The sequence below is a fragment of the Procambarus clarkii genome, chromosome 63, assembly GCF_040958095.1.
Source record: "Procambarus clarkii isolate CNS0578487 chromosome 63, FALCON_Pclarkii_2.0, whole genome shotgun sequence".
In the NCBI taxonomy this organism is placed as follows: Eukaryota; Metazoa; Arthropoda; class Malacostraca; order Decapoda; family Cambaridae; genus Procambarus; species Procambarus clarkii.
In genome coordinates this window covers 26,240,280-26,252,779 of record NC_091212.1, presented here as the reverse complement: position 1 = coordinate 26,252,779, position 12,500 = coordinate 26,240,280, and the positions used below count along the sequence as shown (strand labels likewise).

At 62.5% G+C, this 12,500-nt stretch overlaps 1 protein-coding gene across 1 annotated transcript in view; it reads left to right on the top strand.

The window, feature by feature from the left end:
* The window catches only part of LOC138354563 (adhesive plaque matrix protein-like), a 17,012-nt gene extending 9,756 nt beyond the window's left edge, over positions 1 to 7,256 (top strand). Inside the window, exon 3 of the mRNA XM_069308931.1 lies at positions 6,338 to 7,256. Coding sequence (XP_069165032.1) covers positions 6,338 to 7,256 — 919 coding nt within the window. The remainder of the gene's footprint in view (positions 1 to 6,337) is intronic.
* Positions 7,257 to 12,500: the final 5,244 nt, after the last annotated feature.

Here is a 12,500-nt window from a genome sequence, read left to right as displayed (position 1 = left end):
CTGGACCACGGGGGTGGTGCTGGACCACGGGGGTGGTGCTGGACCACGGGGGTGGTGCTGGACCACCGGGGTGGTGCTGGACCACCGGGGTGGTGCTGGACCACCGGGGTGGTGCTGGACCACGGGGGTGGTGCTGGACCACGGGGGTGGTGCTGGACCACCGGGGTGGTGCTGGACCACGGGGGTGGTGCTGGACCACCGGGGTGGTGCTGGACCACGGGGGTGGTGCTGGACCACCGGGGTGGTGCTGGACCACCGGGGTGGTGCTGGACCACACCAAGGAAGCAACGGTGGGCGGCAAGGGTCAAGGTTTTCCCCTGACTGGTTAAAGCTGCTGCAGTGTTCTTCGTGTCTAGAGACCCACACACCCAGCAGGTCACCTCAGCTTGCAGCCGGCGAGTAGCAACAGTCTGGTTGATCACCTGCTTGGACAGGAAGTGTTCCTGAAGTAATCTCGTTCCTAAATGTCCACAATATCCAACCTTCCAGCACCCTCAGTCACCTTATTACTGTACCACCCACCACTGTACCACCCGCCACTGTACCACCCGCCACTGTACCGCCCACCACTGTACCGCCCACCACTGTACCGCCCACCACTGTACCGCCCACCACTGTACCGCCCACCACTGTACCGCCCACCACTGTACCACCCACCACTGTACCACCCACCACTGTACCGCCCACCACTGTACCACCCACCACTGTACCGCCCACTACTGTACCACCCACCACTGTACCACCCACCACTGTACCACCCACCACTGTACCACCCACCACTGTACCGCCCACCACTGTACCGCCCACCACTGTACCGCCCACCACTGTACCGCCCACCACTGTACCACCCACCACTGTACCACCCACCACTGTACCACCCACCACTGTACCACCCACCACTGTACCGCCCACCACTGTACCGCCCACTACTGTACCACCCACCACTGTACCACCCACCACTGTACCACCCACCACTGTACCGCCCACTACTGTACCACCCACCACTGTACCACCCACCACTGTACCGCCCACCACTGTACCACCCACCACTGTACCACCCACCACTGTACCGCCCACCACTGTACCGCCCACCACTGTACCACCCACCACTGTACCACCCACCACTGTACCACCCACCACTGTACCACCCACCACTGTACCACCCACCACTGTACCACCCACCACTGTACCGCCCACCACTGTACCGCCCACCACTGTACCGCCCACCACTGTACCGCCCACCACTGTACCGCCCACTACGTGTGCCGCCCACCACGTGTGCCACCCACCACTGTACCACCCACCACTGTACCACCCACCACGTGTACCACCCACCACGTGTACCACCCACCACGTGTACCACCCACCACGTGTGCCACCCACCACGTGTGCCACCCACCACGTGTGCCACCCACCACGTGTATCACCCACCACGTGTATCACCCACCACGTGCACCACCCACCACGTGGACCACCCACCACGTGTACCACCCACCACGTGTATCACCCACCACGTGTATCACCCACCACGTGTACCACCCACCACGTGTACCACCCACCACGTGTACCACCCACCACGTGTACCACCCACTTCGTGTACCACCCACTTCGTGTACCACCCACCACGTGTACCACCCACCACGTGTATCACCCACCACGTGTATCACCCACCACGTGCACCACCCACCACGTGTACCACCCAACACGTGTACCACCCACTTCGTGCACCACCCACTTCGTGCACCACCCACCACGTGTACCACCCACTTCGTGCACCACCCACTTCGTGCACCACCCACTTCGTGCACCACCCACCACTGTACCACCCACCACTGTACCACCCACCACTGTACCACCCACCACTGTACCACCCACCACTGTACCGCCCACCACTGTACCGCCCACCACTGTACCGCCCACCACTGTACCGCCCACCACTGTACCGCCCACCACTGTACCGCCCACCACTGTACCGCCCACCACTGTACCGCCCACCACGTGTACCGCCCACCACGTGTGCCGCCCACCACTGTACCACCCACCACGTGTACCACCCACCACGTGTACCACCCACCACGTGTACCACCCACCACGTGTACCACCCACCACGTGTACCACCCACCACGTGTGCCACCCACCACGTGTGCCACCCACCACGTGTGCCACCCACCACGTGTATCACCCACCACGTGTATCGCCCACCACGTGCACCACCCACCACGTGCACCACCCACCACGTGTACCACCCACCACGTGTATCACCCACCACGTGTACCACCCACCACGTGTACCACCCACCACGTGTACCACCCACCTCGTGTACCACCCACCACGTGTACCACCCACCACGTGTATCACCCACCACGTGCACCACCCACCACGTGTACCACCCACCACGTGTACCACCCACCACGTGTACCACCCACTTCGTGCACCACCCACTTCGTGCACCACCCACCACGTGTACCACCCACTTCGTGCACCACCCACTTCGTGCACCACCCACCACGTGCACCACCCACCACGTGTACCACCCATCACGTGTACCACCCACTTCGTGCACCACCCACCACGTGCACCACCCACCACGTGTACCACCCACCACGTGTACCACCCACCACGTGTACCACCCACCACGTCCACCACCCACCACGTGTACCACCCACCACGTGTGCCACCCACCACGTGTGCCACCCACCACTGTACCGCCCACCACTGTACCGCCCACCACTGCACCACCCACCACGTGTACCACCCACCACGTGTACCGCCCACCACTGTACCGCCCACCACTGTACCGCCCACCACGTGTACCACCCACCACGTGTACCACCCACCACGTGTACCACCCACCACTATACCACCCACCACGTGTACCACCCACCACGTGTACCACCCACCACGTGCACCACCCACCACGTGCTCCACCCACCACGTGCACCACCCACCACGTGTACCACCCACCTCGTGCACCACCCACCACGTGTACCACCCACCACGTGTACCACCCACCACGTGTACCACCCACTTCGTGCACCACCCACCACGTGTACCACCCACCACGTGCACCACCCACCACGTGCACCACCCACCACGTGTACCACCCACCACGTGTACCACCCACCACGTGTACCACCCACCACGTGTACCACCCACCTCGTGCACCACCCACCACGTGCACCACCCACCACGTGCACCACCCACCACGTGCACCACCCACCACGTGCACCACCCACCACGTGCACCACCCACCACGTGCACCACCCACCACGTGCACCACCCACCACGTGTACCACCCACTTCGTGTACCACCCACCACGTGTACCACCCACCACGTGTATCACCCACCACGTGTATCACCCACCACGTGCACCACCCACCACGTGCACCACCCACCACGTGCACCACCCACCACGTGTACCACCCACCTCGTGTACCACCCACCTCGAGCACCACCCACCACGTGCACCACCCACCACGAGCACCACCCACCACGTGTACCACCCACCACGTGTACCACCCACCACGTGTACCACCCACCACGTGTACCACCCACCACGTGCACCACCCACCACGTGCACCACCCACCACGTGCACCACCCACCACGTGTACCACCCACCACGTGTACCACTCACCACGTGTACCACCCACGACGTGCACCACCCACCACGTGTACCACCCACCACGTGTACCACCCACCACGAGCACCACCCACCACGAGCACCACCCACCACGTGCACCACCCACCACGTGTACCACCCACCACGTGTACCACCCACCACGTGTACCACCCACCACGTGTACCACCCACCACGTGTACCACCCACCACGTGCACCACCCACCACGTGCACCACCCACCACGTGTACCACCCACCACGTGTACCACCCACCACGTGTACCACCCACCACGTGCACCACCCACCACGTGCACCACCCACCACGTGTACCACCCACCACGTGTACCACCCACCACGTGTACCACCCACCACGTATACCAGGCAGTTTAATTTTAAACTACTTTCTGAATACGTACTTGTTGAAGGCTAATGAAAAATAGGCTCTTCCAAGCCAAAATGAGATTTTGATAGGCCTAATGATATAAAAAATGGTCATAGTTCCCTTAATTATAATTTGTTTTAAATCAAAGCATCCATAAGGAAATCTTGTGTGTTCCAGAGGCCTATGTGGTCCTTATCTTTGGTAATCTCAAAGTCGTTGGGTGATATTTAGTTGGTCAGCCCTCGTATCAGTTGAGGAGCTCTATCTTGCTTTATTGTGAAGATCTTTTGGTATTGTCTAGTGTCCGTCACACACGTCGTTGTCACTATCTGTGAATGTGTCGTCTATCCTCCAGTTTCATCTGTTCTTGAACTGTGCGTGTTCTCCAGCTGTGGCTGATGTGTTGTTGGGCCTCATATTGGTCTCTGGTATTTTAAAACTGTCCACTTGACTTTTATCAATTTGAACATCGCTTCTTTTTCTTCTTGGGCAGTAACTCTTTGTATTAAAACTTGTATGTCGTTGTGATGGCTCCTCATCCCTTCTCACTCCTCACCCCCTCCTCACTCCCTCCTCACTCTTCACCCCCTCCTCACTCCCTCCTCACTCTTCACCCCCTCCTCTCTCCTCACCCCTCCTCTCTCCTCACCCCTCCTCACTCCTCACCCCCTCACTCTTCACCCCTCCTCACCCCTCCTCACTCCTCCTCACCCCTCCTCACTCCCTCACTCGTCACTCTCTCACTCCTCACCCCCTCACTCCTCACCCCCCTCACTCCTCACCCCCCCCTCACTCCTCACCCCCCCCTCACTCCTCACCCCCCACCCTCACTCCTCACCCCCCCTCACTCCTCACCCCCCCCTCACTCCTCACCCCCCTCACTCCTCACCACCCCCCTCACTCCTCACCCCCCCCTCACTCCTCACCCCCCCTCACTCCTCACCCCCCCTCACTCCTCACCCCCCTCACTCCTCACCCCCCCTCACTCCTCACCCCCCCTCACTCCTCACCCCCCTCACTCCTCACCCCCTCACTCCTCACCCCCCTCACTCCTCACCCCCCTCACTCCTCACCCCCCTCACTCCTCACCCCCCCCTCACTCCTCACCCCCCTTACTCCTCACCCCCCCCTCACTCCTCACCCCCCCTCACTCCTCACCCCCCCCTCACTCCTCACCCCCCCCTCACTCCTCACCCCCCTCACTCCTCACCCCCCCCCCTCACTCCTCACCCCCCCTCACTCCTCACCCCCCCTCGCTCCTCACCCCCTCACTCCTCACCCCCCCTCACTCCTCACCCCCCCTCACTCCTCACCCCCCTCACTCCTCACTCCCCTCACTCCTCACCCTTCTCACTCCTCACCCCCCTCACTCTTCACCCCCTCACTCCTCACCCCCCCCCCCCTCACTCACCCCCCTCACTCCTCACCCCCCTCACTCCTCACACCCCCTCACTCCTCACACACCCTCACTCCTCACACACCCTCACTCCTCACCCCCCCCCTCACTCCTCACCCCCCCCTCACTCCTCACCCCCCCTCACTCCTCACCCCCTCTCACCCCTCACCCCCCCTCACTCCTCACCCCCCCTCACTCCTCACCCCCTCACTCTTCACTCCTCACCCCCCCTCACTCCTCACCCCCCCCCTCACTCCTCACCCCCCCTCACTCCTCACCCCCCCCTCACTCCTCACCCCCTCTCACTCCTCACCCCCCCTCACTCCTCACCCCCCCCTCACTCCTCACCCCCCTCACTCCTCACCCCCCTCACTCCTCACTCCCCCTCACTTCTCACTCTCTCCTCACTCCTCCTCACTCCTCAACCCCTCACTCCTCACCCCCTCACTCCTCACCCCCTCACTCCTCACCCCCCTCACTCCTCACCCCCTCACTCCTCACCCCCCTCACTCCTCACCCCCCTCACTCCTCACCCCCCTCACTTCCCCTCACTCCCCCCTCACTCCTCACTCCCCCTCACTCCTCACTCCCCCTCACTCCTCACACCCCCTCACTCCTCACCCCCTCACTCCTCACCCCCTCACTCCTCACACCCCCTCACTTCTCACACCCCCTCACTCCTCACCCCCCTCACTCCTCACCCCCCCTCACTCCTCACCCCCCTCATTCCTCACCCCCTCACTCCTCACTCCCCTCGCTCCTCACCCCTTCACTCCTCACCCCCTCACTCATCACCTCCTCCCTCCTCACTTCACATTCCCCTCTCCCACGCCTCTCCCACATTCCCCTCAACACTTCCCTGGTCCTCCCGCCATCATCTCTCTCTCTTGTCCCACGTCCGTATTTTACACTGTTCTCACACCGGGTTTCTTGTCTCGAGTCTACTCGTCTACCCTGCTAGCTACGGAAGTCTACTCGTCTACCCTGCTAGCTACGGAAGTCTACTCGTCTACCCTGCTAGCTACGGAAGTCTACTCGTCTACCCTGCTAGCTACGGAAGTCTACTCGTCTACCCTGCTAGCTACGGAAGTCTACTCGTCTACCCTGCTAGCTACGGAAGTCTACTCGTCTACCCTGCTAGCTACGGAAGTCTACTCGTCTACCCTGCTAGCTACGGAAGTCTACTCGTCTACCCTGCTAGCTACGGAAGTCTACTCGTCTACCCTGCTAGCTACCGGAGTCTACTCGTCTACCCTGCTAGCTACGGAAGTCTACTCGTCTACCCTGCCAGCTACGGCAGTCTACTCGTCTACCCCGCCAGCTACGGCAGTCTACTCGTCTACCCCGCCAGCTACGGCAGTCTACTCGTCTACCCCGCCAGCTACGGCAGTCTGCTCGTCTACCCCGCCAGCTACGGGAGTCTACTCGTCTACCCCGCCAGCTACGGGAGTCTACTCGTCTACCCCGCCAGCTACGAGAGTCTACTCGTCTACCCCGCCAGCTACGAGAGTCTACTCGTCTACTCCGCCAGCTACGAGAGTCTACTCGTCTACCCCGCTAGCTACGGGAGTCTATTCATCTACCTCGTCAGCTTGGGGGGTCTACTTATCTACCCCGCCAGCTACGAGAGTCTACTCATCTACCCCGCCAGCAACGGGAGTCTACTCGTCTATCCCGCCAGCTATGGGAGTTACTCATCTACCCCGCCAGCTACGGCAGTCTACTCATCTACCCCGCCAGCTACGAGAGTCTACTCATCTACCCCCGTCAGCTACGACTGTCCAGTCATCTACCCCGCCAGCTACGACAGTCTACTCATCTACCCCGCCAGCTACGACAGTCTACTCCGCCAGGTTTGACAGTCTACTCCTCTACCTCCGCCAGTCTACTCCTCTACCTCGCCAGCTACGACAGTCTACTCATCTACCCGTGCCAGCTACGGGAGACAGTTTAATATCTCACCTGGGTTTAACTTCCAAGGTTCTTAAACCTCGTCCTGGGGTTAGTATGATGTACGTTAATTAAGAAACAGTGTACGTGTTGTATGCAAATAAGAATACAGATGCCAATAATTTAAGAGGCTGGTGTGTGGTGGTGAAGTAGAGGAGCCATACAGAAGCACCATATAGGGAGCCGGTCGGCCGAGCGGACAGCACACTGGACTTGTGATCCTGTGGACTCACTCCTGTTCGATCCCGGGCGCCGGCGAGAAACAATGGGCAGAGTTTCTTTCACCCTATGCCCCTGTTACCTAGCAGTAAAATAGGTACCTGGGTGTTAGTCAGCTGTCACGGGCTGCTTCCTGGGGGTGGAGGCCTGGTTGAGGACCGGGCCGCGGGGACACTAAAGCCCCGAAATCATCTCAAGATAACCTCAAGATAATCATCCCGGCTCCTGAGGACGTCACCAGCCTGGAAGGTGTCACCATCGATCATGTGGCCTTTCACTGTACTCACACTGTCCTCCTCCACCAGGATTCATCAATCATTTACGTGCCTCCTTACGAAACCTGTACATCTTTTCTCAATGATAGCGGCTTAGTCTGCGTTTATTAAATGTTGTACTATGAGGTTGTCTGTAGCAATAATAACTTGTGATGTTTCCGAAGTCGTAAACGGTGGCATAAATGTAAACAGTGCCGCCATTCACTAATGAATGATGTACATGTTTCGTAAGTGGACATGTAAATAATGGATGATCCTTGGTGTTAGGTGTCATTAACGAGGCTCTTAACTACTCTCCCGTCATGCTGACTGAAGTTCACAATGACGGGGCTGTAGCGCTGCCAATGACACGATATGGGAGAACATATTTTGTGGATATATACCACACTGTATATACAATGGAATGTAACTTCAAATCGAAATTGAGACTAGCGCCATAAGGTATATAATCTTGCGCCGCGACCCACGTGTAACTCACTGTTAACTGCTCAAGTAACTTGGGTCATTCCTTCCTCGCGACCAAAGTTCTTAGAGACATGACTCAGCTCCTCCACCACCACCAGGCCCTCGAGGACCACACACTTGTGATGCATGAGGCCGACCTGGGTGAGGCCCCGGGCCCTGGGGTAACATGGCCCCGGCCCCTGGAGTAACGTGGCCCCGGCCCCTGGGGAAACATGGCCCCGGCCCCTGGGGTAACATGGCCCCGGCCCCTGGGGTAACATGGCCCCGGCCCCTGGGGTAACGTGGCCCCGGCCCCTGGGGTAACGTGGCCCCGGCCCCTGGGGTAACATGGCCCCCGCTTCTGGGGTAACATGGCCCCGGCCCCTGGGGTAACATAGCCCCCCGCCCCTGGGGTAACATGGCCCCCGGCCCCTGGGGTAACATGGCCCCCGCCCCTAGGGTTGCATGGCCCCGGCCCCTGGGGTAACATGGCCCCGGCCCCTTGGGTAACATGGCCCCCGGCCCCTGGGGTAACATGGCCCCCGGCCCCTGGGGTAACGTGGCCCCGGCCCCTTGGGTAACATGGCCCCGGCCCCTGGGGTAACATGGCCCCGGCCCCCTGGGGTAACATGGCCCCGGCCCCTGGGGTAACGTGGCCCCGGCCCCTGGGGTAACATGGCCCCGGCCCCTGGGGTAACATGGCCCCCGCTTCTGGGGTAACATGGCCCCGGCCCTGGGGTAACATAGCCCCCCGCCCCTGGGGTAACATAGCCCCCCGTCCCTGGGGTAACATAGCCCCCCCGTCCCTGGGGTAACATAGCCCCCCGCCCCTGGGGTAACATGGCCCCCGGCCCCTGGGGTAACATGGCCCCGGCCCCTGGGGTAACATGGCCCCCGCCCCTAGGGTTACATGGCCCGGGCCCCTGGGGTAACATGGCCCCGGCCCCTGGGGTAACGTGGCCCCCGGCCCCTGGGGTAACATGGCCCCGGCCCCTGGGGTAACATGGCCCCCGGCCCCTGGGGTAACATGGCCCCGGCCCCTGGGGTAACATGGCCCTGGCCCCTGGGGTAACATGGCCCCGGCCCCTGGGGTAACATGGCCCCCGGCCCCTGGGGTAACATGGCCCCCGGCCCCTGGGGTAACATGGCCCCGGCCCCTGGGGTAACATGGCCCCGGCCCCTGGGGTAACATGGCCCCACGTGGTAACGTGGCCCCGGCCCCTGGGGTAACATGGCCCCGGCCCCTGGGGTAACATGACCCCGGCCCCTGGAGTAACATGGCCCTGGCCCCTGGCCCCTGGGGTAACATGACCCTCGGCCCGTGGGGTAACGTGCCCCTCGGCCCGTGGGGTAACGTGCCCCTCGGCCCGTGGGGTAACGTTGCCCCCGGCCCGTGGGGTAACATGGCCCCGGCCCCTGGGGTAACATGGCCCCGGCCCCTGGGGTAACATGGCCCCGGCCCCTGGGGTAACATGACCCCGGCCCCTGGAGTAACATGGCCCCTGCCCCTGGGGTAACATGACCCCGGCCCCTGGAGTAACATGGCCCCGGCCCTGGGGTAACATGACCCCGGCCCCGGGGTAACATGACCCCGGCCCCTGGAGTAACATGGCCCCGGCCCCTGGGGTAACATGACCCCGGCCCCTGGAGTAACATGGCCCCGGCCCCTGGGGTAACATGACCCCGGCCCCTGGAGTAACATGGCCCCGGCCCCTGGGGTAACATGACCCCGGCCCCTGGGGTAACATGACCCCGGCCCCTGGGGTAACATGACCCCGGCCCCTGGGGTAACATGACCCCGGCCCCTGGAGTAACATGGCCCCGGCCCCTGGGGTAACATGACCCCGGCCCCTGGAGTAACATGGCCCCGGCCCCTGGGGTAACATGACCCCGACCCCTGGGGTAACATGACCCCGGCCCCTGGAGTAACATGGCCCCGGCCCCTGGGGTAACATGGCCCCGGCCCCTGGAGTAACATGGCCCCGGCCCCTGGGGTAACATGGCCCCGGCCCCTGGGGTAACATGGCCCCGGCCCCTGGGGTAACATGGCCCCGGCCCCTGGGGTAACATGGCCCCGGCCCCTGGGGTAACATGGCCCCGGCCCCTGGGGTAACATGGCCCCGGCCCCTGGGGTAACATGGCCCCGGCCCCTGGGGTAACATGGCCCCGGCCCCTGGGGTAACATGGCCCCGGCCCCTGGGGTAACATGGCCCCGGCCCCTGGGGTAACATGGCCCCGGCCCCTGGGGTAACATGGCCCCCGCCCCTGGGGTAACATGGCCCCCGCCCCTGGGGTAACATGGCCCCCGCCCCTGGGGTAACATGGCCCCCGCCCCTGGGGTAACATGGCCCCCGCCCCTGGGGTAACATGGTCATTAGTGGGGTCTTTGTGCACCATAATCTCCATAGTAATTAATTGGCGCCTGAATAGTTTGGTCAAGGGTAAAGGGGGTGGAGGTGGGGGTTGCCTCGGGGGGGGGGAGGTGGGGGTTGCCTCGGGGGAGGGGTGGAGGTGGGGGTTGGCACGGGGGGGGTGGAGGTGGGGGTTGCCTCGGGGGGGGTGGAGGTGGGGGTTGCCTCGGGGGAGGGGTGGAGGTGGGGGTTGGCACGGGGGGGTGGAGGTGGGGGTTGGCACGGGGGGGGTGGAGGTGGGGGTTGCCTCGGGGGGGGGGGGAGGTGGGGGTTGCCTCGGGGGAGGGGGGGGGATAATAATAATAACAATAATAATAATAATATGCAGCCTATGTCACAATAAGGTGGCTGAAAATTAAACACTAAACACCACAAAACTGAAAATAAAGTATTTGACGTTTCGGTCCATCTTGGACCATTATCAAGTCGACTTAATGTCGTCCAGGACGGACCGAAACGTCGTCAATTCCTTTATTTTACAATTTCTGTCTTGGGTGTTCAATAATAATGATATTGATGATGATAATGACAATGAGGTCATTGCGGACTCGAGTCCACGTGTTGGTATGATCCACAAAGACAAACGTACCACAACAACGGGACAAGTCAGCGTGAGAACATGAGGTGTTTCCTCCGAGGCTTGGCCAAGAATATGGTGAGAACATGAGGTGTTTCCTCCGAGGCTTGGCCAAGAATATGGTGAGAAGGGACCAAGAAGTACACAGCAGTGGACCGGAATGTTGAGACAATAAACTCTTCAATTCCAGGAGGAAAGCGGCATGCAAGTCCCGTGTGGCTGCTCGCGGTATTCCTGCACGTTAAACAAAAATGTCGAAGACGTGTCAATATTCGAGAGACAAGTGGGGGAAGGTAGTGCAGGCAGGCAGACAGGCAGGCAGGCAGGCAGACAGGCAGGCAGGCAGGCAGGCAGGCAGGCAGGCAGACAGGCAGGCAGGCAGGCAGGCAGGCAGGCAGGCAAGCAGGCAGGCAAGCAGGCAGGCAAGCAGGCAGGCAGACAGGCAAGCAGGCAGGCAGGCAGGCAGGCAGGCAAGCAGGCAGGCAGGCAGGCAGGCAGGCAGGCAGGCAGGCAAGCAGGCAGACAGGCAGGCAAGCAGGCAGGCAGGCAGGCAGGCAGGCAGGCAGGCAGGCAGGCAAGCAGGCAGACAGGCAGGCAGGCAGGCAGGCAGGCAGACAGGCAGACAAGCAGGCAGGCAAGCAGACAGGCAGGCAGGCAGGCAGGCAGGCAGGCAGGCAGGCAGGCAGGGAGGCAGGCAGGCAGGCAGGGAGGCAGGCAGGCTGTCGGGCAGGCAGGCAGGCAGGCTGTCGGGCAGGCAGGCAGGGAGGCAGGCAGGAAGGCAGGCAGGCAGGCGGGCGGGCGGGCAGGCAGGCAGGCAGGCAGGCAGGCAGGCAGGGAGGCAGGGAGGCAGGCAGGCAGGCAGGCAGGGAGGCAGGCAGGCAGGGAGGCAGGGAGGCAGGCAAGCAGGCAGGCAAGCAGGCAGGCAGGCAGACAGGCAGGCAGGCAGGGAGGCAGGCAGGCAGGCAGGCAGGCAGGCAGGCAGGCAGGCAGGCAGGCAGGGAGGCAGGCAGGCGGGCGGGCAGGCAGGCAGGGAGGCAGGCAGGCAGGCGGGCGGGCAGGGAGGCAGGCAGGCAGGCAGGCAGGCAGGCGGGCGGGCGGGCGGGCGGGCGGGCGGGCGGGCAGGCAGGCAGGCAGGCAGGCAGGCAGGCAGGCAGGCAGGCAGGCAGGCGGGCGGGCAGGCAGGCAGGCAGGCAGGCAGGCAGGCAGACAGGCAGGCAGGGAGGCAGG